Raw genomic sequence first — 27,149 nt, 5'->3', positions numbered from 1 at the left:
ACAAGGAAAATTAACTCCTTGGCTCTAACAGCTAAAGAATAAATCAGGAAAAAACTAAGAAAAGTCAATGGGGATGCTTTAGCTAATCAAAACTAAAACAGAGCTACTGCTTAGGCTTTACATAGATGACCAACGGCCAAGAATCAGAATACACCTAATACTCAAACACTGGCAAGACAGACACCCCTTACTCCAGGAAGATTTTCCTGATCTATTCTATATTGACCTCTTTCCCATGAGATTTGACACAGCTTTTTTGTCTATGCCTCTACTGAGCACACTAAGCTGAAGTTCTCTCTCTGACTATGTCTCTCTGTCTGTCTTTTCCTCCTGTCAGATGAAGGCCCCTGAAGGTGAAGGGTAGATCATGTCTCATCAGTGCCTATTAGCCCAATATTCTGCACCCAGCAAGTTCTTAATAAACATCTGCTGAATGAAGCAAAATCAAATCTGTCCATCTTTGGTGATGCAGGAGTCACCTGGCATCTTGTATGTCCTCAAGGTCAATATCATGGACACCATTTAGTTCAGGTGTTGGCACTCACTTGAAATGAACCTAGGGAAATGTCAAGATTTGACTTGAGAAAATGGGAGATGAGAAGACTCAGGGGAAAACCATAACTATTCAGATATTTTAAGGGATAGGTTTCATCTTAGAAACAAGTAAATGTAAATGTATTTTAAGTAATCCAAAAAAAAAAAAATGAATGGTTTGTCTCCTGGGTTCATACTAAAGGCATGGCAAATTCTCTTTTTTCTAAGGTCCCAAGATTTTGTGAGTTATCTTCACAGTTACATGAGGTCTCTTTTTCTGGGTTACTTGGTCATGATTTAGAATATTCAATATCTGGGGCATTTCCACTTGACAGGCAATAACCACTATAAAAAACAAAACCAAAACATACCTAGAGATTAAAAAAAAAAAAAAAGCTCATTTTATAAAGGAATGAGGAGCCTGATTCATCAATGAAGCTGCTGTCAACCAGAAAACAAAACTGAAAGAGCTAGGGCAAAACTCATTGGTTAGAGAGACCTGCTCAAACCTAAGTCTCAGCAACTGCCTTTGTTCCCATATTCCCAAAAGCTTCACAATGGCCACAATGGGGATGGGAGAATATGTTAATGGATCTTTGTCAACCCATCAACGCTACCAGAAAAACAACTCAAAACCCATACCTTGCTGACCACAAGTATAGTCATTGTATTAAAAGTTATATTATTTTTATTTATCTCCAGAACATTATATTTGTCCCTTAAATCAGTTATCTTATGATTTAAAAAAATTAATTCATTTACACAGCAGCAGAACTTCTTAAAAAATTAGATTTCAAAGAAATTGAGAACCATGAATCTACTGCTAATAGCTCCACACAGAGCTTAGTTGGGGAAAGGGTGTGGGAATCTAAGGGAGGCAAGGGACATGATAAGAAGTAATCAATAACACAAGTTCACTCAATCTTTGACAATCCATACATAGTTGATTCAGGGTTAAATGTTAGATAGTACCAGAATTTAAGAATACCTCAAAGGACCAAGCTATGACAATTAATGTGGAGTGAGTTTTGGTTTTTTTTATCCATAAGGAAAAGACAATTGAGATGAAAGGATCAAATTTTTTATTTCAAAATAAAATGCTATCTGCTTACAATTACTGTATTTAAGCTACATTTGCAATATTAGAGAAATTACAGTAAATTATAAACAATTATTTTAAAATCATTTTGTTACTTGATGTAAATGAACACATGTAAATGAACACAGCTTTCCACCACCACTCAGCATGCTTTACCCATACTTTTTTGTCATTTGATTTGTAGTCAAGTAATTCAAAATTACATTATCATGAACCAAAGCAAAGCACAATAACAAATTAAATCCACTGCCAAAAAGAGAATGTGTTTCAAAATAGGAGTACTCTGTGTGTGTGTGTGCGTGCGTGCTTATTGGCACATAATATATAGATTTTCTTACTGTCGTTACTGTTATAATTATCTAGACTTTAATGTATCTCAAGAGACACGGTCAAAAAGCGATCTCACGTAACTCTTTTTTTGGAAGAATTCAAAATATATTGATATTGCTTAGTGACCTTGAGAAAACAGGGAGAAGGGAAGGAGAAAGAACTTGGTACCTGTTTCTCCATTATCAAAGTACCTGACTTTGCTGCTGTGGTGTCTAACTTTGGCTGGTTCCATAAAATCTCCCAAATCTTCCATGTTAATGAATGGAAAGTGGGTGGAGGAAATGGGAGATAACACATGGATGTGAGAAGGGTAAAGGGATGGAAGAAAATGGACCTAAAAGGACTTAAACCCAAGGAAGACTAGGATCCATCAAGGAAGTACTTATTAAGTGCCTACTATGGTGAGAGGATTTCCCATTGAAAACCCACTTTGTACTATTACTACATGCTAACTAGTCTTACTATGCTGATGCCAAACTAGATTTATTTTCCTGCTCTTTAGGTACTCAGAAGGCAGTGTAGTAGAGAACTAGTCTCAAAGCCCAAAAGACCTGGGTTCAACTATCCCTTCCTACACATACTGGTCATGTGGCTTCTTGATTGATCCACTGGTCTGGAAACAGATTTCCTTTCTCGGATAAGCACTTTAGGTGAATTATGACAATTCACACTGATAAAGAACTTTCAGATTTACTAAGTGCTTTTCCTCATAATGATCCTATAAGGTAGGCTATTTCCATTTTACAGATGAGGAAATTGTTATAAGTTTCCTACATAATGACTTTGGGGCATTAGGTGGCTCAGTAAATAGAGTGAGATTCAACTTCATGAGTTCTTAACCTTGTTTGCCTCAGTTTCCTCATTTGTAAAGTAAGGTGGAGAAAAAAATGGCAAACCACTCTAAGATCTTTGCCAAGAAAAACCCAGATGGGGTCACAAAGGGTCACAACTGAACAACATAAAGTGTTTTTAAGTTATAAGAAGTTAAGTGACTAGTCCAGGAGGAAATAGCTTCTCTGTGTCACAGGCATGATTCAGCCATAGGTCTCTTAACTCTAAGGGCAACATTCTAATACCACATATTTGTTGTTTTGTTTTTTTAATGTCAATTTCCTTTTTTCATTATGAGCTTGAATGTCAACAAAAGAACATCTCAATGCACAAAGAACAAGGGAAAAAAAAGAATTGTAAATGACATACTTTTAAAAAGAAACACTTTGTCAAATAATGTGTGCATAAGAGCAAAAACAAAGATGACGATGATTTCCTGAGTCAGATAAATGAGACGACAACTTTGTGATGAATAGATGGGCATAAGCCAAAGAGGCCTGAACATATCTGTTTACACATCAGCAGTTAGTGATGAAATATTTATAAGGTTTAATTGACGGGAGATTTAATACAAGTTGGCATGTATACAACAGCCCACACCACCGAAGTGCCCATACAGGAAACTCTTCAAAAAGGGAAAAGACAGTAAGCTGAACACCAGTGATGACCTAATCACTAGCTTTTAAAAAGCAGCTTCAACTCTGCACCAGCAGAGCTTATCATTTCTTTTTCTTCCAAAGAGAATGTGGCTGTCAAAAAGGAGGCTCTGGGGAAATTAAGGTGCTTTTCACATATTAATGTGGTTTTCACCATGTGAATCTCAATTTGATTGCAAAAATGAACTTGAGACAAGCAGTGTGGCGAGTGCACAAAGAGCTGGTCTTCAAGAGAGGCAGCTTAGAGAGCCAGGAAGACCCGAGTTCTATCTAGCCCTGCCTCTGAAACATACTGGTTCTGTGACCCTGGGCAGGTCCCCTCAGCTTTCAAGTTGTAGGCAGCACTATTAGGTTGCAGAAAAAGGGTCAAGATGTATTGACAGAAAGAGTATTCTCACCTGGGAGTTCCCTATACTAGTGAAATCTCAGGTCTAGTTCTCGGTCTCTATGAATTTGATCTTACATATACACATATATGTACACATGCATATACCATTTATACATGCACACATACAAAACACATATGTACCCACACAAATACATATGTACAATATACCATATACACATATGGGTATGTGTGTATGCCCACACACATGCATGCATCAAAAATATGAACACACATATTTCTATACCAGTATGTGCCACATACATGCATGCACACACATGTATACACACATATATACCCATAACATGCACACTTCATATACACATGCATGTATACACACATATCTATACACTGATATCTACCATATATACGGCATATACCACATATACAAACATATTTACACATATACCATATACACTTATGTACGTACATATATATAGACTGATATATCATATATATCAATATATACCACATATACACATATGTATATACAACATACCCACACACATATATACCACACATGTGTATATATGGACATGCATCATGCATGTATGCACACATGCATTCATATAAACATGTATATACAATATAACCATGCGTATACCACATTTATACACATATACCCACACATGTATGCATAATATACACACGCTTATATATAAACCACATATACACAGATGTATCCACACATATACCTATATATACATATGTATACGTTTATACGTATATACATTTATATTTTTTAAAACACTCCACATTCATTAACAAATCTCAGCCGAATGAGAACCTCAGTAACAAATGCTCTGTTCATGTAGAGAAAGGATTTTCCATGATGTAATGAATATTTCTCATATAAAGCTATGTGAAGGGTCATGGAATTGCAGAAGGAGCATGACTGACCCCTAATAGCAAAGAGATTACTTTTTAAAAGTTCACGTGGCATGGAACTCTACAGGAGTTGGCAACAAAGGAGTTAAGTCTGCTCAAAGTCACAACTGCTCTGCCAACAGAACTGGTTGGATATGCAGGTGCTCCTCAATCCACAAGAATGCTGTTGAGCTCTGCTGGCAGCCAACAGCTCACATCCTGGGGGGTGGCTAAGAAGGACTTCCTTTAGCCCTTTGCCAGAAAAGACTGATAACAAGGCCTAGGTCTGTTCCTCCAAGGGATCCTGCTGAAGGAAACTCTCTAATCTTGCGCACAGGCTTTAGAGTTAGGAAACAGAAAAAAAAAGTCACAGATATTCCACACCAATTCAGCTCCCTTTCCCCTGTAACCTCTCATCAATCTCCTCCTTCAAGAAAAGGTTGTATGGTGAAGTGAGGAGAGCCAGGAGAACACTGGACACAGTAACAGCAGTATTGTATGGTAAAGAATTGTGGGTGACTTAGCTATTCTCAGATATGCAATGATCCAAGATAATCCCAAAGGATCCATGAGGGAAACTGCTACCCACTTCCACAGAAAGAACTGATGGAGTCTGAATGCAGATTGAAGCATATGTTTTTAAACTTTAATTATTCTTGGGTTTGGTTTTTTTTGGTCTGCATTTTCCTTTGTAACATGTTTCATATGGAAATAACTGTATGACGGCACTTGTATAATCTATATCAAATTGCCTGCTTTCTTAAGGAGCGGGGAGGGAAGGAAGAGAATTTTGAACTCAAAATTTTTAAAAATGAATGTTAAAAATTTTTGTTTATATGTAATTGGAGAAAAAAAATAAAAAAAAAGGCTGTGTGTGAAATAGTAGCTTTAACTCAACATTCCACTATTCCCGATGACCCTTCAATGAAGGAAAATCAGATTTTGAGGCAGAAAATCAGATTTCAGGTTACACTGTTAATTGAGTGAGCTGTATTTACTGAGTGATCACTGGGTGTTATAGAAGAATATAAGAGAAATGAGATGACTTGGTAGTAGATTTTTACCAGAGATATTACATGCTTCAAATTATTAAAACTTCTTACCTTCTTTAAACTATATCCAGCATGGAAAATAATTGGAGGCAGCAAAATATTGAAAAATACTTCTGGATCAAAAGTTACCTAAAAATGTTAAAAAAAAAAAAGAATTTCATTTTTCATGAAAACACATTTGTAATAATTCATTTAATATTTCAATAAGGATTTATTCAACAAGGATTTTCAAGGTACTGAGAATAAGAGATTAACGTGGATGCCCACTGTCTTGAACAAGAGATCAGCCATCAGAGAACAGAGAGGCAAGATGAGCTCTCCCATTTTTACATCTTTACCTTCCAATCCTGAAGCATCACTTTAGTATTTAACAAGCTATAATGATTAGATTCAGTTTTGACAATTCATGGAAAGTGCTTTACCAAATTTTTCACACATAAGTCATTGAATAAACTATTAGGTCTTATTATATTAGTCCAATTATGTCACCCCAACAGGTTTTGCTTCTTTATCCCTTTTCCAAATTTGCTCCTAAGTCTCTGGATTTCTCCTCCATTTCCCAGAAGCCTACCCACCCTGAAAAATATCTCTGTCTCTGTGGCCTTCTACCCATGAAAAATCCCTCCACCTTTCTGGCCCCCTCCTAAGACTGGGTATTTCTTCCTAGAACCTCCATTCTGAGTAGATGTCCAAGCCACTCTTTCATTCTTCTCTGAGCTCTGCTCCTGACTCTAAGGACTCTTCCAGTGTGACCCCATATACCCTGCTTTCCCACCTTTTCAGCTTCCTTATCTATTGGGATCCCCCACCAAAATTTAAGTTCCATGAGATGAGGGACCGTTTTCTTTTTTCTTGCATTTGCTGCATTTCCAGTGGTTAGATCAATGCTGGGCAAACAGGAAGAACTTTATAAATGCTTGACTTGATTTGTTGACTTGAAAGGGCAAAGTGATTATATACAGACAAACATAAAGCATTTCAAAAAATTCCATTACAGGTATTTTATGGGCTATAGGGGAAGAGCTAGTGTATGTGTGTCTTTCTACTCCGCCATCTTGGCTCCAACCCCGTTTCAAAAAATTCCACCAATCATAAGTTGCAATGATGCTTTCTGTAGACCCGATTTGGTGGGGATAGTGTAGAACCTATTTAGAACAGAGCAGTATAACCAAGGAAAGGGAATAAGCACTTATACAGCTCCTACTATGTGCTAGGCATGGTGCTAAGAGCTTTCCAAAGATTACCTCATTGGTTCCTCACAACAACTCTGTGAGGTAGGTGCTATTATCTTCCTCATTTTACAGATGAGGAGACTGAGGCAAACAGGTTAAGTAACTTGCCCAGGATCACATCGTTAGTAAACGTCTGAGGTTCAGGTCTTCCTGACTAGATCCAGGACTCTATCCACTGTACCCTCAAGTATCAGAAAAACCAACACAGAGTAGAGGTCCCCACTAAAAGCTGTTTTCTAAGTGGGGAGTCTTTTGACTCTGTAGTTTGGGGTTTCTTTACAATACATAGATTACAGTTTGTGACAACTACTAATTTCTATCTAATAATAATTAGAAAACAGTGCTTTCTTATTATATCCAGTAAAGGTTTGTACACTTTCCAAGCTTGCTTCAACCTTCTAGGTATACAGACTAATTTCTACCTCTTATCACAATTATTTTTCTTATAGAAACTGGCAGTTTAAATTTATTAAGCTGAAAAACTACTGAATTCATTCACATTAGACACTCCTCCATTTCTTTTGAAGTGTCATTTTTGTCCACATATAAGCGGGTAAAATAACTTCTGATAATTTCCTTTGTACTCCTTCATCTGTTGTGATTTCTCCTTTTTTGTTTTTGATACGCAGTCTGGGTTTCCTCTTTCTCTTCTGATTGGACTAATGGATTATCCATTTTACTGGATTTTTAAAAAGTTTCAAGTTTTATTTATTAATTCAATGTTTTTTCTTCCAGTTTTGTTCATGTTTTCTTTGATTTTTAGCATATCTATTCTGATTTTTGGTGGGAGGTTTTTTTTTTAATGTGTTGGTTTTCTCAGTTCATTAACTTGAGTCTTTTATCTTTGTGGTCTGCCTTTGAGGATGCTTATGGAAAAAATTGGTTTTACCCATGTAGTCCCATACCTCAGGTGAAGATTACCTACCCTGCCCTTGGGCATTTGTCAACTCCTGGCTGCAGAGCTGTGACTAGGGATCAAGCCTTGATCTTGGAGAAATTCCCTGAATTTCATTTTTCTACTCTGATTCACTCTCTCTGCTTTAGTTGTACATATATAAGGTCCCCTACCTCCTTACTCGATAAACTCTGTTGGCTTGCTATCAATATAAAATAAACTCTAGTGGCTTGCTATGAGATCAAATAGAAGGTGCTTTTTCTGGCATAATTTAAAAGCTTGGTAACTTGTCCCCTTCCTGCTTCTCCAGTATGCTCTGCTTTATTCCTGCAGTCTATAAACCAACTACTCTAGTCTTCTTGATTTTGTTACCATGACACTCCATCTCCCATCTCCATAATTTTCCAATGGCTGTCTTTCACACCTGGAATACTTTTCTTTGTCACTTATGCTTCTCAGCTTCCTTCAAAATTCAGCTCGAATTATTAATAATATCATCCAAATCCAAAATCTTCTAATATCACAACATGCCAAGAGAGGATTAATCATCTTGAACACCTGACACGGACCAAAGATCTCTTTCTCATAGTAGTTCAGTTGAGTACTGGGCTAAATATAGTGCGGTTTGACGGACAGGACAAGTATATTTGAGTCATGCATCTTTGACTGTATTCCAAAGTTTAAATGATCACAGGATTTTAGGGCCAAATCAAAACAGACAATGTACACAGCAGAACAGTGCTGGGCCAGGAGTCAGGAGGAATTAGGTTGGAAACTTTTATTATTTGAGTGACACCCTGTGCATGCAACTTAACCTCTCTTGGTCTAGGTAACTGTTTATAAAATGGGGATAGTAGCTGTAATACTCACCTCACAAGACTATATTGAAGGTCAGTGTATATGGAACACTTAGAAAACCTTCAAGGACTACATAAATGATAGTTTTAAAACTTGATATTATAATTCAATATCAACTTGGAAGGAGGTCTCTAGCTGAACATCTAGGGGATCTGTGCTTGTACCTAGGGTTCTAAAATTTTTATCAGTGGCCTAGATATAGGAAAAGATTGCACACTTATCAATATCTATCCCTGACACAAAGCTGGGAGGCACAGAACTTACACTGAACCAGAATGAAAAAGATGAAATTAAATAAAATCTTACACCTGGATTCCTAAAATCAATCTCATGTCCAAGATGGGAAACAGCAGAGGTAGATAGCAGTTGGTTTGAGGAAGATTCAGAGGTCTCAGTGGACTATAAAGTTCAATAAGTCAAAAATGTGATACAAGGCATCATCTCCAGGATGGATGGATTATGCAATCCTTTGGTCAGACACTTTAGAGGCATTACATTTATAAAGGACATTCCTAAAGCTGCAAAGTATACAGACAACCAGGCAGCCAAGATGATCTAGGACTCTGAGTTCAGGGCATATAAAGAATTATGGATATTTACCCTGGAGAAAAGACTGGGGATGAGAGGATGGGGGAAAAGAGGCAGGAAGAAGACATGGTGTCTGTATTCAAGTGTTTTTCAAAGGTTGGCATATAGAAGAGTGATGAAACTTGTTTTATTTGACACTCAGAGGACAGAAGTAGGAACGCTTCCAAAAGCTGCAAAGAAGCAAATTGTGGCTTGATAGAAGAAAGACCTTCCACACAACTACAGGTGCCCAAAGCGGGGAATGGCTTGCTTTGGAAAGTATTAGGTTTCACTTTACGTGGAGGCCAGATGACACTGGTAGGGGAGAATTCCTGTTCAGGGATGGGTTGGCTTAGATGGCCTTCACCGTCTGTTCCAACTCTAAAATTCTACGACTCTGAGAAGGACAGAAGCTTATGGATCACTGCATCTAAATCTGTCATTTTACTGGAAAGGATTCTGAGGTCTAGAGGTAGCTCAGGTGCCTTAACAGGAACCACAGAGCTAGCTAGTTAGTGCATTTTTTTTTGTTGTTGTCGTTCAGTGTTTCAGTCTTATCCAACTCTTCATGACCCCATTTGGGGTTCTGTTGACAAAAGATCTTAGAGTTAGTTTGCCATTTCCTTCTCCAGCTCATTTTACGGAAGAGGAAAACTGTGGAAAACAGGGTTAAGAGATTTGCCCAGGGTCACACAACTACTAAGTGTGTAAGGCCAAGCTGAACTCAGGTCTTTGTGACTACAGGTCTGGTGCTGTATATCAGTAGAAACTACTTATGTGGCATAATACAGCCTAGCTCTGACTCCGAGTCATCTCTATCACACCCCATACAAATGCTCACTGAACATTTCCAATTAAATGACCCCACAGGCAGTCATGTGGTAGAGTCAGTTTGTACTGGTAGAATAGATTGTTAAATTTTCAGTGTGAGTATTTATTCCTTAAAAATCAGCAAATACTACCAATCAGAGCTTGGTTTATTTTGTTGATTATCCAGACTTAAGAAAGGAATGATGAAAACGTTAACATTGAAGATTAAAGTTAAGTAGTGTATTGTTTACAATTCCCTCCTAGGGAGCCAATTATGAAACATTTACCAGCAGAGCCTGCTGATATGCATCTCAGTGTTGACATAGTCAAAGAAAATGACCATTTCCGCACCCCTATCCCCAACCATCCCTCTTCTTAATGTTTCTGTTTCTGTAAAAGACACCATCATCCTTCCATTTCCCCAAGTCTGAAGGCTTAGAGTCATCCTCTTCTCCTTCCCTTAGACCCCCACATCCATTCCATCACTAGCTAAGTCCTGTCAATTCTGAGGGCAGCTAGGTGGCACAGTGGATAGAGTGCTGGGCCCAGCCTCAGACAAACTCATCTTCCTGTGTTTAAATCCAGCCTTAGACACTTGCTAGCTGTGTGACCCTGGGCAAATCACTTAACCTTGTTCACCTCAGTTTCCTCATCTATAAAATGAGCAGGAGAAGGAAACAGCAAATCACTCCAGTATCTTTGCCAAGAAAAACCCTGATGGATCATGAAGAGTATATGACTGACCAGTAACAACACCTCTTTAATCACACCTTACCTCAACTACTATAATAGCCTCCTAATTAGGCATTCCCCTTTTCAATACATCATCTGCAAAGATGCCAAAATGGTATTCCTAAATCACAAGTCTGACCATGTCCTTGGTCTACTCTAAGAGCCCTGCTGGTTCTCTAATGAATCCAAATCAACACAAATGCTCCTGTGTGACATTTATAGCTCTTCCAAATCTGGCTGTACTACCTTTCTGGACTTACAATACTACTCTTCATGCCCTCTACATTCATGCCAGCCTTGCCCAGTTGCTGTTTCTTATTTGTGACATTCCATCTTCCATTTCCACACCTTTGCTCAGACTATGTCCCTCATGCCAGGAACGTACCCTTTTCTCAACTCCACCTCTTAGTTGAATTTTCTTCAAAGCCCATTTTCAGCTTTTCTTGGTCTCCCCCAAGCTGCTAGTGTCTCATCCAAATCACCTTCTATATATTTTGCATTTATTTATGTGACTTAATTTACTTATGCTACTACTTATTTTGTATTTACTTACATCACGATCCATCCCGATAGAAACCAAGCTGCTGGTAAGTGGAGGACTTTTTTTTTTTTAAATTTAATGTCTCTACTTAGTCTACCGCAATGCTTGAAACAGAGATGACTCTGCCTGTTGATTGATGGATATCCCAACAGCACCTACTAAGGAGAAGTTGTGAAGCTGATGCAGGGATGGTTCTAGGTCTCCTGAATACAAGCTGAAGCTCAACAGTTACTCAGTCTTTGTATACATACCAGTAGAACTGCATATCTGCCTCTCCTGACTTGGTTTCAGCCTTCGGAACAGTATGCTCATTCCCAGTAATTTATACATTCTTATTTTCAAGTAGTTTTTAGTTGTATAATGTAATTTGTAACTCAAAACAGTCATATGAATAACACGAAGGTTACCTTTGACTGTAAAATACTATGAATTATGTTCATGTCCATGTATATACTACCTAATTTAAATTTTTTTTTAGTCCAAACTTGTTATTTCAGTCATGAAGGAAACTCCTGGTAAGGGAACTCCTGGTGATGAAATTCCCTCTTCCATTATAGAAGGGATTTTCACTGCTATAAAATCTTGGAAGTTGCTTGGAACACTGAGATTAAGCCACTAGCCCCCCAGGGAATCAGCTGAGCATTTATCAAGGCTTACTACTAGCCAGGGACTGTGCTAAAAGCATGTGATAACAAAAGGAGTAAGGGAGAGAGGAAGTAAGCAAGCATTTATTAAGTATCTATTATGTGCTGGACACCAAACTATTTGTAAATGCTTTACAAATATTATCCTGTCTTCCTAATAACTTTAGTAGGAAGGTGCTGCTGTTATCCCATTTACAAGGGAAGAAATTCAAGCAGACAGAAGTTGTGATTTGCTTAAGGTCACTGAATTCAAATTTGAAACCATGTGCTTCCTGACCAGCTAGGCAACTGGGTGGCTCAGGGGATAGAAAGCCAAGTCTGGAGTCAGGAAGACCCGAATTCAAATCCAACCTCAGACACTTACTAGCTGTGTGACCCTGGACAAGTCACTTAACCCTGCTTGCTTCAGTTGCCTCATTCACAAAATGAGCTGGAGAAGAAAATGACAAACCACTCCAGTATCTTTGCCCAGAAAACCCCAAATGGGCTTCATGAAAAGTTGAATGCAACTGAAATGACTGAACAACTTTCTGGAGCTCTATCAATCATTCATTGTATTATACAGGTGCCTCTTTCACAAAGAGGGGTAAAAACACTAAAAAATAAAACAAACAAACAAAAAACATCTGTCCTCAAGTATCTTACATATTAATAGGAGAAAAACCAGCTAGTATGTATCAGACGCAAGGCTTGAACTCAGATTCTTTGGATTACAAGGCTGGTTCTCTATCTACTGTGCCACCTTACTTCTCAACAAATACCAACTGAATATGTAACTATGTCTTGATCTAAATTCCATTACATATAACTCAAACGCTAAAAAGAGCAATGAGTACAATAGGTTTTAAGATTAGCACTGAGCTAGGTTACTTTAAGAAAACCCAGGGCCCTCCATAATACAGAAAAGAAGTAAAGAGTTCTACTTTTACATTTAAATATCAAACAATCAAAGTGCATATTCACACAAAGGCTTACACTGTTCTCCCAAAGTACATAGCTTAAATTATCTCTCAGTTGAAGGTTGCCTCTCCCCCTCAACTCCTGATTATTCACATTCAAAACACAAGATTTTTATTACTGACAGAACTTTCTAAAAAAATTTTCCAACACTTTTGTGACTCCTCTCTACAATATCCCAATAACACACAAATATTTCATATATCTCTTTAAAGTATACCTGCAAAATTTGTTGTTGTTGTTCAGTTGTATCTGACTCTTCATGACCCTATTTGGGCTTTTCTTGGAGGAGATACTGGAGTGGTTTGCCATTTGCTTCTTCAGCGTGTTTTACGGAGAAGGAAACTGAGATAAACTGTCCACAGTCCACACAGCTAGTGAATGTTTTAAGAATGGATTTGAATCCAGATCTTCCTGACTCCAGTCTCAATAACCTAGCTACTCAAAAAAATACCAAAACACATATTCTCATTCTATTACCTGCTTTATCACAAAGAATTATGCTCCCACTACTTCCAACCAGAAAGTCCTTACAAGGACAATTCATCAGGGTCCTTGAGTTCTCTGACAAGTGTGAGAACAGTAAATAATAAGGAATGGAGGATGAAATGTGTGTCAAAAACACACCTGAGACAGACTGATCATTGAGTAATCCTTCGGGATTCTCCATGCCCAAGACCCCAAGCAGCATTACAGCATGGTCTGGGCATACAAGAAGTCCCTGTGTCCATACACAGAAGCCAGGTACCCAAACACAAATACTCGATGTTAGAACATAGCCACACTGAATTGATCTCACGTAGCTCCCTCATTCTCCCTCCTTCAAAAATAATCAGCTCTACCACAGCAGCATCTAGTAGGCTTACGTAGAAACACTAACAAATGAGCCCTGACTCTCAGCTTGCATATGTCGACTTCAGCCTCTGTACCCTCCTCAGGGGTATGGGCAGCAGCTGCTGCGTTCCCACTCCCATGACTCAATAGCTTTGCCTTCGTTATTGTGGTATCACAATCAGTAACAACAGCGCTTCCCAAGAGTCATTTAAATAGATGGATTACTCAAATTAGCAGAAAAATTTAACATTTGTTCCTTGTTACCTAAAGAGAGGAAAGACTAAAAAACTGAATTCAGAGAACTCCAGGGTGAGTAGCTTTCTCCTTAAAAATAAAAAAGAAAAGCATGGTATATAGTTTATCGATTTTTTTTTCTACTGGAAGGACTATTTAGAGCTTTTTTTTTTTTTAAGATCAAAGAATCAATTACTACCAGGACACAATACAACGTAACTTAAACCTATCTTCACAGATATTCCATTCACTGATTAGCACAGTATCTTACAGAAAGCAATTAGTTTATCAGTTTTTAAGTTAGTAGGTCAAGAAGTATTTATTAAGAACACCGTACTATGTACTAGGTACTGTACTAAGCACCAGGACAAATAGGATCCTGGTTCTTGCCTTCAAAGAACTCACTTTCTAACATTATTCTAAGAAGGGTCCCACAAGTGTCATGAGATGGCCAAAGGGATCTAGAACACAAATAAAGGTTAAGAACCCCTGGTCTGGATCTAGAAAGATGGACCAGACTAGACTGCCCCTGCTGTTCCCTCTCCACAACTAAGATGAGACTTTGAGCATTCTTGGTCACTAGAGAATTCACTCCCTGGTTGGGGGCAGGGGGTGGGGAACACAACTTTATATATAAAGCAATAGACCCTGTTTTAATAAATATGTATCTCATGCTTCCCCTGATAATCATTAATGTAGAGAAACAAAAAACAAAAACATCCTTCCCTCAGAATAACTCAGTCACTTATAATGTCAACTGAAAAGACATGGGGGTGGGGGTGGAGAGGCCAAGAGAGAATGTTTGAGTTAAGATTATAATATGATAAATTCTATACCTTCATTTATACCAAAGACTTAGGGGACACTAAGCCATTGACATTAACCATCCACAGTGCTTCTCCTGGAGTCTCTTGTAAACATTAGAGAGGGACAGAAAGTAGTCCTTGAAATCATTTAGTCCATAGGCAAAGCCAAGATGACAGAGTAGAAGGAAGGACCTGCCTGAGCTCTCCCCCAAACCCCTTCAAAAAATCTGTAAAAAAAATGACTCTAAACAAATTCTAGAGCAGTGGAAGTCACAAAATGACAGACTGAAGCAAATTTCCAGCCCAAAACAACCTGGAAGGTTGAGGGGAAGGGTCTACTATACCAGGCTGGGAGTGGAGCACATTTTGGCATGGGCCAAACCTGTATGGACTGAGTAGGAGCAGGCCTTAGGGGACTGAATCGCTGGCAGCTGCTGTGGATTCCAGACTTTTTAACCCACAAAAGCTAAAGACAGTTTCAAAGGTCAGGGGGGAAGCGTTTCTCACCTGGCTGAGAGAGGAGCATGGTCCAGCCCCAGCCCCAGGGTGGCTACACCACTGCCGAAGCAGAGGCTGCTTCTGGAGTCCTCCACTTAACAAAGAGCTCAAAAGTCAAGTAACTGGCTGGGAAAATGAGCAAATGGGAAAAAGAAAGACTACAGATTCTTACTTTCTTGGTGAAGAGGTATTTTCTTACATCATTGGTGATGAGGGAAAACAAAACATACAGCCAGAAGAAGACAATGAACTCAAAGCTCCTGCATCCAAAGCCTTTAAGAAAAATATGAATTGGTCTCAGGCCATGGAAAAGCTCAAAAAGGATTTTGAAAATCAAGTAAGAGAAGTAGAGCAAAAATTGGGGGAAAAAAAATGAGAGTGATGCAAGAAAATCATGAAAAAGAGTCAATAACTTGCTAAAGAAACCCCCCAAAATGCTGAAGAAAATGATACCTTAAAAAATAGACTAGCCCAAATCACAAAAGAGGTCCCAAAAGCCAATGAGGTGAAGAATGCCTTAAAAAGCAGAATGAGTCCACTGAAAAAGAAAGTCCAAAAGCTCACTGAAGAAAATAATTCTTTAAAAATTAGAATGGAGCAAATAGAAGCTAATGACTTTATGAGAAATCAAGAAATTATAAGACAAAAACAACAGAATGAGAAAAAGAAGAGTTCAGAGGAATGTACTAGGAGAAAGAGAAAGGGAGAGGTAGAATGATGTAAATCATCTCACATAAAAGAGGCAAGAAAAAGCTTTTACGATGGAGGAGAAAGGGAAGATTAGAGGGAATAAGTGAGCGTTCCTTTCATCAGATTAGGTTTTAGGAGGGACATAAACCTCAATTGGGTATGAAAGTTCATCGTAGCCTACAGGAAATCTGGGGGAGGGGATAAGGGAGAGAGGATAATGGAAGGGCCAGCAGACTGGAGGAAGGGGTAATTGGAAGCGAACACTTTGGGAGAGGGACAGGTCAAAGGAGAGAACTGAATAAATGGAGGGTGGGACAGTATAGAGGGAAATACAGTTAGTCTTTTACAACATCAGTATCATGGAGGTGTTTTACATGACCCCACATATATAACCTTTATCAAATTGCTTGCCTTTTCAATGAGGGTGGGTGGGGAGACGGGAGGGGAGAAAATGTAGGACTCAAAGCTTTAAAAATAAATGTTAGAGGTTGTTTTTATATGTAAGTATAAGATATAAGATATATAAGCAAGGGGATATAGAAATCTATCTTGCCCTACAGGAAGATAGAAGGGAAGGGGATAAGAGGAAGGGGGGGTGATAGAAGGGAGGGCAGATCGGAGAAAAGGGCAATCAGAATACACGTTTTCCTGGGGTGGGGGTGAGGGGAGATGGGGAGAAAATCCAAAATTCAAAATTTTGTGGAAATGAATGTTGAAAACTGAAAATAAACAAATTTATGTAAAAAAAACATAAAAAAAGAAATCATTCAGTCTAATCCCCCTTTCCATAGATTAAAAAAAAAGGAGGTGCAGAGGTAAAGGGACATGTTCAAGGTCACCAAGTTTTTGGCAGAACTGAGACTAGAACTTAATTTACTTAATTTTCAATCCAGTGTCCTTTTCATGGCAAATATTGCTGAATATATTTGCTGAGAAAAGGAAAGAATAAAGGTAAGGTTAGACCTATGATTTCACTGATATAGAGAACTCTTTTTAACAATGTCACTTTCTCTGCAATTCATAACCTTAGAGATGTCCAAGAACCCTAAGAAGTATGAAGGGTCACATGACTTGCCAAGAGACACAGAGCCAACACAGGTCAGAGGCAAGATATGAACCCCAGTTTTCTGGGCTCCCAGGCTGACTGTATCCATTATGTCTTCAAATGAATGAATGAATGACAAAGCCCGAAAATCTTAATTTTCCAACTTCAAGTACCACAGTTTAATTTCAGTAATCAAGTAAAAGCAATTTAATCTCATTTTCCTGGAGAGAAATTCTCAATAAATTTGCATTCCACTTGGAGCCAGGTTTACAAGAGAGAAGAGGAGAAAGAGAAAAATAAAAAGAAAGAGACAAAGAGGGAGAGAGGAAGGAAGGAAGGAGGGAAGAATGGAAGAGGAGAAAAGGGAGAAGGCAAGGGAGAAAAGAAAGAAAAAAAGGAGAGAGGGAAGGGAGGAGGCAAGGGAAAAGAAGGGAATGGAAAGAAAGAAGGAAGGGAGGGAGGGAGGATAGCAAACAGGACTTAGGGATTATCATCCATACCAGACTATAGGTAAGAAAAGACTCAAATGTTCAGGTGTTAGCTTTTTCATGGGCACTTAAGAAAACCACAGAGAGAGCATAGTACAGTAGAAAGAGTACTGGATTTGGAGTCAAGACACATAGGTTCAAATCTTGGCTCTGTGACCTGTGGCAAGTCAGCCTCTGTGGACCTCAATTCTTCAACAGCAGTTGGAAAGAAGGCTGAACCTAGAGTAAGGAAGACCTCAGGTGTTGCAGTAATAATAGTAAAAGAAGATATAAGGGAGTTGCATTAAATGTCCTCTAAGTTCACTTCCAACTTTTAAATTGTGATCCCATGACCCCAAATCTGAAGTTGGAAAAGCATGGCTACTACATCTGAAGGCAATGCCATCCACTTAGAGAAGGGCAAGGATCAATAACAAGACTGAAGGTTCACCAAGTCCAACTGACCTTTCTCAGCATGTCATTCTGCTCAACATTGTTGATCTTTCCTGGGCTAATTTCTCCTTTTAATGTATACTCGAAGAACTTCCCACTGACATTGACCAGCAGAGTACTGAATGGCCTGTCTTCTTGAGAACAGCTGAGAGACTTATCATGGCCACTGGTAGCAGGAATGCCGTACCGTAGGATCACCCCAACAATAAGTCCTGAAATATAAGAAAGGGGGAAAGTACATTCAGAGTCAAGTAACAGAGAAACATTACATAAGCAAGGGAACATTTTCAAAAGTTGAGTGTATGCTTCAGGATAAAGGGCAACAGTCAGCAAGCATTTATTAAGTGCCTACAGGGCACAGGATTAACATAATTCAACAAAGTTCTTTGTATGTCTCCTAGATGCACTTCGATCTTGACTGCATTATATTTGTGCATATGTAACACACAAATTTTAACCCCTTCTCTAACACCAGTCAACACTGGCTGAATCGCCTTCAATACTCATTCTTAGTTAATGTCTACCAAATTACACAATAGCTGCCATTTGTAAGCTAATCAAATTATACATTTTCACAATGCTATGAAAGAAAAGTGCTTCCATTTCTTTCTCATATTTAGAAGCCTTTCTTTCTGTTCTGTAGAGAGTGGGAAGGCTGAAGGAAGACAAACAGATTCAGTTGTGCCAAGACTGCTCAGGCCAGCAGCAGCCAAATTACCCTACTATTCCCACTGGCAACACTCCTCCAAAGTACTCATATCACCACCTGACAACTTGGACTATGCCCTCACATTTTTTAATTGTCATCAACATCTTTTATATTGGTCACACTCCAGAGGAAAACAAGAAACAATCTCATTTTGCTCAAACCACTTCAAACCTTGGAGCTCAGAAAATAAAAGCATTAATTACACAGCTTAGTGAGTCCAACCATTAACTCTCTTTCCCTGAAGATGTTACATAATTTAGCAGTTATGATTGTAGAACTATGCAACTGCCTACTTGGGGCCAGCAAATGCTACTCCCCTGCTTTCCACATTATCCATTTCGATTCCAAGTAGGATGGACTTCCTTTAAGGTAAGGTGGTGGGAAAATCAAATAAAAAATTTTTTTAAAATAAAATAAAAAAAGAGTACAATTCTGAGGTGGGACCCACTGCTCAACAATTTGAAGATTAATCAAATATCCAGGCAATGTAAAAACTAAGTATGAAGAAACATAAATAATCAACAGTTACTTTCCATAATCACATCTAAATAGGAAAGTTTTAATCTTTTTAGCTCCTACTTTTTTTGAAAATACTGAAAGGTGACATGGCAAAAGGCCCCAATATTTTAATTTTCCATGAAGATGAATGCTTAAAATGATACGTATCCAATATGGTACAATAGCTCTCATCGCCTTGGGCAAGTACTAGAGGGCAGGATTTGGAGTCAGGAGGACAGTGAGTTCAAATTCTGTCTCAGACACTCACTAGCAGTGTGGCCCTGGACAAGTCACTCTCTCAGGCTCAGTTTCTTCCTCTGTAAAATGTGGGCAGTACCTCATAGTGTGCTACTGTTGGGATCAAATGAATTAATATGTATAAAATCCCTTTGCAAAATTTAAGGTGTCGTACACATGTTTAACTACTATTGCTTCCATAGAGTTTAATTATTTATTCCAATTATTATGATGGTAACACCATCATTAAAATACTGAGAGCCCCATGGATATGTGCATAAGTACATTATGGAAGTGACAAGGGAGGAGGAGGCGACAAAACACTGAATTAAGTCGACATTAGTAGAACTCATGAAAGTAAAAGGTACTTACTACATGGGTAGTGACAAACTCAAATAGAAATAGACCCCTGCTAGCCACATGCTGACTCAGAAAACTACAAATTAACATTATTTGTGTTATATGGTATTCCTTGTTATTTTGTTAAACATTTTCCCACTGCATTTTAATCAAGTTCTAGCTACACTATTCTTTTTTGGCAATGAGTCTTCCACCTTTGTACTACATTATTTTTCATTTTCACTTTTTCAAATGTCCCCAATACAAATAACTTTTACATGATAAACTGCTCAGGCCATCTAGTTACATGCTGATAAGCTTCATATAATCACCCTTCTTCATTCACCATAAGGAGAGGCTGCCTATGTATAGTTTGGAAAGAGTTATTGGTTAGTATGAAATTTTAGTTAGGTGGATATACTAGAAATACAATTAAATCTGCATCTGTTACTTTTGGATACCTACCATTTGCTTTAACATTTGCTGCAAAGAATTTATGGAAATAGAGATTTTACCCAAAGGGATTCTAAAGTGCCTATACTTATGTTGTGGTGCCTTCCGGTCCAAGTCTTATTCACTCTTCATGAGTCTAATCAACCTCTACCTCTTAAAGGAGTTGTCCCGTCCCTCAACTATGACCATACAAAGCCCATCTTTCCCTTTCTGTGAAGTCTTAAAATTTAATTTACTCAACAACAGTTTCCTAACCCAGACTAAACTGTGGATTAATATTTTAGCAGATCAAAAGTACTCATTGGTGTAGGTACATCCTTTCCCTAATGCATATGACAACCTTCATATGCCAGCTCATCCAGGATAATTCTGGTTTGTGTTTTCCAATAAATCCTCTTTAGAGGTTCTGTGCAATGCACTAGAAGTGTTCTTATGTGTTGTTCTGTTTTTCAGTAGCTTAAGGGAATCGATTTGACACTTAGGCTACCCATTTGTCTCAATATAACCAGTCTTTCTTTTCCAGTTACATTTGTCCTTGATAATGTATTTTAAACCACCTCTTGCACTCTAATCACTGCTGGCAATATGTAGTAGCCTATTTAATGCCAGCCGTGCATCTTTCCATTGACGTTTGGATTATTTGTAATTTCTTCTTTCAAGATCATGATGTTCTATGACTCATGGCCATGTAGCACTCCTGGGAGGGTGGTAGCAATAAAGACAGTGCTGCTGTAGTAAGAAGTCTGAGACCACTGAAAGCAATGCATAATTTCACAAATGTAAGCAAGTCCAATCAGCTTACTATCTGATTGTGGGCCCAAAACAATGGCCATCTTAAGATCTTATCTCAGATGTAATTAAACTCAATAGATTGGCCATCCCACTTAATATCATCATAGTTCACTCTCATTGTATTTTGCTCCCCTTTTCAGTTATTACAATCCAGTCAAAGTGGTCTTCTCTCTGCTCCTTACATACACTTCCTCTCCATGTCTCTCTACTGGATATTTCTCATACCTGGAATAAACTCTATCTGGAATGGATTCCTTTCGTACCTCCACCTCAAAGAATCCCTTTCTTCTTTCAAGGCAAAGCTCAAACACCAACTTATCTTCACTTCCTAACTACCTTGAATTTAACTATCTTGTATTCATTTATATTTGTTCTTTTTATACTCATTTTGTACATACTTTTATAGATATATGTGTGTCCTGTTAGTACACAAGCTTTCTGAGAGTAGGGCATATATAACTCTTTGTAGTTACATCCCTAGCTCCCAGTACAGTACTTGGCACACTGACGATTGTCTTTTAATTTACTAAATAAGCAGTAAGCATTTTTAATCCATTTAGTTCTTTCCTATATGACTCTTGGCCAACTTCTTGAGTAATCATGGATCTCACTGAGAATGCCCTATCACGTTCTGGGACTTGATGTTATCTACATAATAATAACACAAAACACAGGATGGGTCTCACCAAATAGAGGAAATCTTTCTTCTCTCTGAAACTTACGGAGGATATTGTCAATGACAATGATAAACAACCAGACTATAAGCTTTCTAAATAGATAGAGGAGCAAGACAGGGATGCCCTCTTTCTTGAGGTTCTTTGGTATACTTCTAGAAATGCTAGCAAAAGAGATATGAAAAGAGAAAAGAAATTCAAGGCATAAGCATTGGCAAAGAGGAGTCAAAACTACTCTTAGTTACTGAAGACACGATGGCTTAAAATAATTCATGACATTCAGCAATAAAACTTAATTGGTTCAATAAAGTAGCATGATAAAAAAAGTAGAATTTCTATATAACAAAAACAATATGTAGAGGGAAATATTTTAAAAGGAAGTACCATTCAAAAAAACCAGGACATAGTGATGAACGAGTACCTTCAAACAAGCTTGTATCTCCCTGTTTCATACTTCACTTGATGTTAGAAATCAGTAAAGATGTGGGGGGGGGGGGGGGGGGGGAGGGTGACCTCAGTTATTACTATGGCTATAACTATCCAGGATTTATAGGAGCTAAATATATGCACAAGATCACTTCCATTTTTACAATGAAAAATAATGACTTATTGTATTTTGTAGACCTCTCAGTTGCCTGTGTGGCTGAAAAAATATGGTTTTCTATTAAAGATACTTTTTCATAGCCTGCCCATTCCCTTCTCATACTTTCATCAAGATAGATGAGCATTTCTCATGAGAATATACATGAATATATTCCTAGACACATTAGTATTTCCCTCTCAGAAAGACTCTATGAAGATGAGAAAGTAAGCACATGAGTTGAAGTCTTCTCAATCACCATCTTTGGAAATATTAAAATCTATGATTTATTCCACTCTTTGGAATCTTCCCCGTCTTGAGATAGCTTGTAAAAACAACCCTAAAAAGCTTTCAAGATTGTTCCTTGAAGCATAGCTCTCTTCAAGAAGCACTTGGTCTGATCCAGACATTCTTCTAGATTTTCTTTTCCAAATGCCATTTCAACAAAACAATTTTTCTGGTGTTCAGACCCAAATGTGGTACCTCCACTGTCACTGATAAAGATAGATCAATAAGGAAATGTGAATATATATTTTACATTTTTCTCCTCTTTGTGGTTCTCTCATTTCTTCTATAAGTCATCTTGGGATTAGGTTCAGTATATCTTTCTAAAAGATCTGTTTTTTGCTTCCATGGCTTTTCACTATCTTAAGAGGCAATATTCATTGTCATCTTCCACCATCCTCTGTAATATACATATAATATATATAATGTATAAAATATATATTATATACATATAACATATGGCATATATGACTATAATATGTATCATACATGATATAATATATAATACATAATATGTAATAATATATAATATATATATTTTTAGATTGGATCTCAGTCTAGACTATTCAGAATCCTTTTATCTAAAGATTATATGGTATACACAATCAGTCAAGTAGCCACTCAACTGCCTGATCCTCGTACTGATCAATGTAGAAGCTTTAACTTGCTCACATTTTTTCTGATGTGGGCTGGTTCAGTTTTCCACAGGTAGTGTGGTGGCTTTTTGACCTCAGGGGCTCACCATATTGGTGGCAGACTAAATATGGACACCTAACTACTTTAAGTTTTACTACAGTTCAGAATTCCCCAACTCCCCACCATAACCATGTATCAAATCATCACATTTGGTCATAGTATTTTACAAATGAGGTTGTATTCTAAACCACTGTTACCCTTGGTTGCCATGTCCTTCCACCTGAAAAAAAAATTAAAGAAATCAGGGGTTTTCAAGCTAAGATGATTTCTGGGCTCTTTTGGATTATTCATTGTGGTTCCTACTTCATCTCAGTTAAGCCTGGCAGGAAATGATAGGAACCAGAATTTGTATAGTTGCTAACATATGAGTAATAATCTAATTTCATGGAAATTTTGACATTTACTATAGCTGAATGATGACCTGGTCACACACGGAAAGCTACTATTTATATGACTCACAATCAAGAACCTGCTGTATGCTATTAAGAAGACAATTTTATCTTCTGGAATATCGATCAGTGCTCATTTGATCCAGCACTTTCCAAGTCTCTTAAGTACAAAGGTCTGATCAGTCTACAAATATCTGACTTTTTGTTTTTCAGACCTGAGCCCAGACTTTCTTTTCCCACACTCATGTAAGCACTGTCACTAAATATTAAAATATACCACCAATTTGGAAGATCTTCTTAAGTTACTGGTAGAATTCCTCTACCTCGTAATTCTCTGTGACAGATGTTGGCACATAAACTGCAATTATCTTCAGTGGCTTTTTTATTTATTCTCTTCATCGTTACTAAAGGTAAGATGATCAAGAGACCAAGGAAATTAGGTTGCTTCTTGTCTTGGGGGAGCAAAATGAAAGTAATTCCATAGTCTCCTTTGTTGGACTATCCAAAGACAGTCTGTTTATCTGGGTCTCACTTTCTCCATCTGTAAAAATTAGGAGGATAGGCTAGATGGCCTCTGAAATACCTTCCAACTGGAAAGTTATGATAAGGCCTAAAACACTATTAGAGGATGATCCTCACCCAGAAATTAAACACTGTGAACAAAGAGTCTCTGCAAGCAAGTTAGTATCTTCCTTATTCAGAGAAATTATCAGAAATCCCTATCATCCTCCTCAGCATCATCATCACACTTTGGTATCTGAACTAAGATCATGTACTAACAGTGAATGTAAGCAGGCCACTTTGTCTCTGGCTCTCACCTTTCTCATCAATAAAGTAGGGAGAATAATACTTGTAATAATAATAGCTTATGGGGTTGTTAGGAAGAAAGTGTTTTGTAAACTCTAAAGCATTAAATATATTTTATTATATTATTATATATAACGAATTATATATAATATATGGTATGTATATTATAATGCTATTATATTATATATATTATATTAATATATTGTTTCTCGTAGACAAAACATCACAGTGATTGACTTCGGTCTAAAAAAGAACAATTAAAAAATGAGACACCAGGAAACACATCAAGTACCCACAAAATATATGAATATATTATATCATATTAAATGCTACATTAAATATATTTTGAGCTGCCATTGTAGTTGATCTTTCTAATCCTTTCCTAATCTAATTTTCATGTTTTACCTATGATTTCTGTTAGAAGATTTATGATTTATAATTCACAAGTCACTTCAGACACTTAAGTTGCTCTACCTCATTGCCAACTTTTGAGCATAATTTCATTAAAACAAAAATTCCAGCTAGATTCTGGTTATCTCAGGATTGCATTTTTACAAAATGGTAAAGGATAATACAATGGATGATCATGAAGGTAGAAATACTTCTCCCTCAAAGAAAGAGAGAGAGAGAGAGAGTGAGAGAGAGAGACAGACAGAGAGAGAGAGACAGAGACAGAGAGAGAGAGAGAGAGAGAGAGAGAGAGAGAGAGAGAGAGAGAGAGAGAGAGAGAAGGATGCCTGAGCTTCAAGATATTGCTAATTTCTTAATAGAATCTGATGTTGTTCAGTCATGTCTGACTCTTTATGACCTCATGGACCATAGCACATCAGGTTCTTCTGTCCTCCACTTATCTCTTGAAGTCTGTCTAAGCTCATGTTCATTATTTTCATGATACTATCCCTCTTATCCTCTGCTGTCCCCCTTTTTCTTTTGCCTACAATCTTTCCCAACATCAGGGTCTTCGTCAATGAATTCCATCTTCCCATTATTTGGCCAAAGTATTTAAGCTTCAGCTTCAGTATCTGACTTTCCAGTGGATAGCCTGAATTAATTTCTTTAAGTATTGACCGATTTGATCTCCTTGCTGTCCAAAGCACTCTCAAAAGTCTTCTCCAGTACCATAATTTGAGCATCGATTCTGCAGCACTTAGTTTTCCTTATCACTTGATCAAGACGTCAGGAAGTCTATTTTGGGGAGGAGTGGGATGTGATCTAAACAAAAGGGGAAAAAAGTCTTTTTCTGAGAAAACTGACAGCATTTGGTGATGGAGAAATGGTCATATCAGTAATCCTAAGGCACAGCAAGTTCTTCCTCTTGCCCTCCTGCCACAATCCCAAGCGAAGAAGGTATCAAATGTGTATCTTCTTGAGGGGAATTCCAAGAATATCTTTCACCCAAGTAATCTAAAACCCCAAAGCTCTAAATTTTCCAGTGTAACTTTAAGCATAATCAAATGCATGATGAGCCATAAAGAATATCACTTCTGTAAGACCCACCATGATTTCTTAGTACAACTTGTACATCTTAATACAACTTAGTACATCTCTTACAGTTTCCATAGACACATTTTAACCACCTAATGCATTTTCAGGACAGATAAGTAGTGCAATAGATAGAGGGCTGAGCCTTGAGTCAGGAAGACATCTTTCTGAGTTCAAACCCAGCTTCAAACTCTTAATAGCTACATGACCCTAGCAAGTCACTTCACCCTGTTTTCTTCAGTTTCCTCATCTGTAAAATGAGCTGAAGAAGGATATGACAAAACCATTCCAGTATTTCTGCCAAGAAAACCTTAAATGAGGTCACACAGAGTTGGACGTGACTGAAAATGACTGAACAACAATTGTACTTTCACAATGTCTACTAGGATAGAGTCTACAGATGTGAAAGATACCATGCAAAAATGCTCTGTTGTTTTTTGTTTTCCTTTTAAAAATCCTAAATACCACCAAATACTAAATATAGGATGGGTGACAGACAGCAGAGGTCAGACAAAGAAGTCACTGACCTACAACAAGAGAAGGGAAGGGACTATCTAAAAGGTAAGCCTGGAGAAGGGGACATAGGGAATTAGACTCAACACTCTGGACTAGGTCAAATGATCAAGGGACCAGTGAAATTCTATTTCTTCTTGTCTTTGGGAATACAATGAAACCAACTCCACAAACTCCTTTGCTGGCTTTTCCAAAGACAGCCTGTGAGCCTTGGTCTCTGGTCATCATGTAGGTTGCACTACATGACCTCTGAAGTCTCTTTCAACTCTAAATCTAAACTAAACCACTAATAGAAGGATAATCTTCATCTAGAAAAAAAAAAACATTCTAAAGAGAAGAGTCTCCTCTTTGCCAGGGATTAAATGCTTCCCAGAACCTAGCACAGCATCGGACATAGTAGGTCATTAATGCTTATCAATTTCATTTATTGCTCCACTTCAGCTACCAACTTTTCAATGCCACTTGAGAACCACAGAAGAGCAAGAGGGTGCAAAAGCATTGAAATACATCAATTGTCCTAGTCACCTGGAATTTTTGGCCTTCCAGCCAGGAAACAGTGACAATACAGTAAAAGAAATGTTCCAGGAAAGGGGACGGTACAATTGTCTTTAGATACTTGATTGTTTGCCGTGGACAAAACATCACAGAAATTGACCTCAGTCTAAAAAAGAACAATAT

The 27,149-nt window shown here is 37.8% G+C and overlaps 1 protein-coding gene across 1 annotated transcript in view; it reads right to left on the bottom strand.

Annotated features, from left to right (window-relative positions):
* The window catches only part of SLC9A7 (solute carrier family 9 member A7), a 193,283-nt gene that overhangs the window by 98,071 nt on the left and 68,063 nt on the right, over nt 1-27,149 (bottom strand). Inside the window, exons 2-3 of the mRNA XM_072614549.1 lie at nt 18,030-18,229; nt 5,806-5,883 (exon numbers count right to left, since the gene is read on the bottom strand). Of these exons, the coding sequence (XP_072470650.1) occupies nt 5,806-5,883; nt 18,030-18,229 (278 nt within the window). The remainder of the gene's footprint in view (nt 1-5,805; nt 5,884-18,029; nt 18,230-27,149) is intronic.

This window comes from Notamacropus eugenii, chromosome 5 (assembly GCF_028372415.1).
Source record: "Notamacropus eugenii isolate mMacEug1 chromosome 5, mMacEug1.pri_v2, whole genome shotgun sequence".
NCBI classification, from domain to species: domain Eukaryota; kingdom Metazoa; phylum Chordata; class Mammalia; order Diprotodontia; family Macropodidae; genus Notamacropus; species Notamacropus eugenii.
This window is presented reverse-complemented; position numbering and strand designations above follow the sequence as displayed.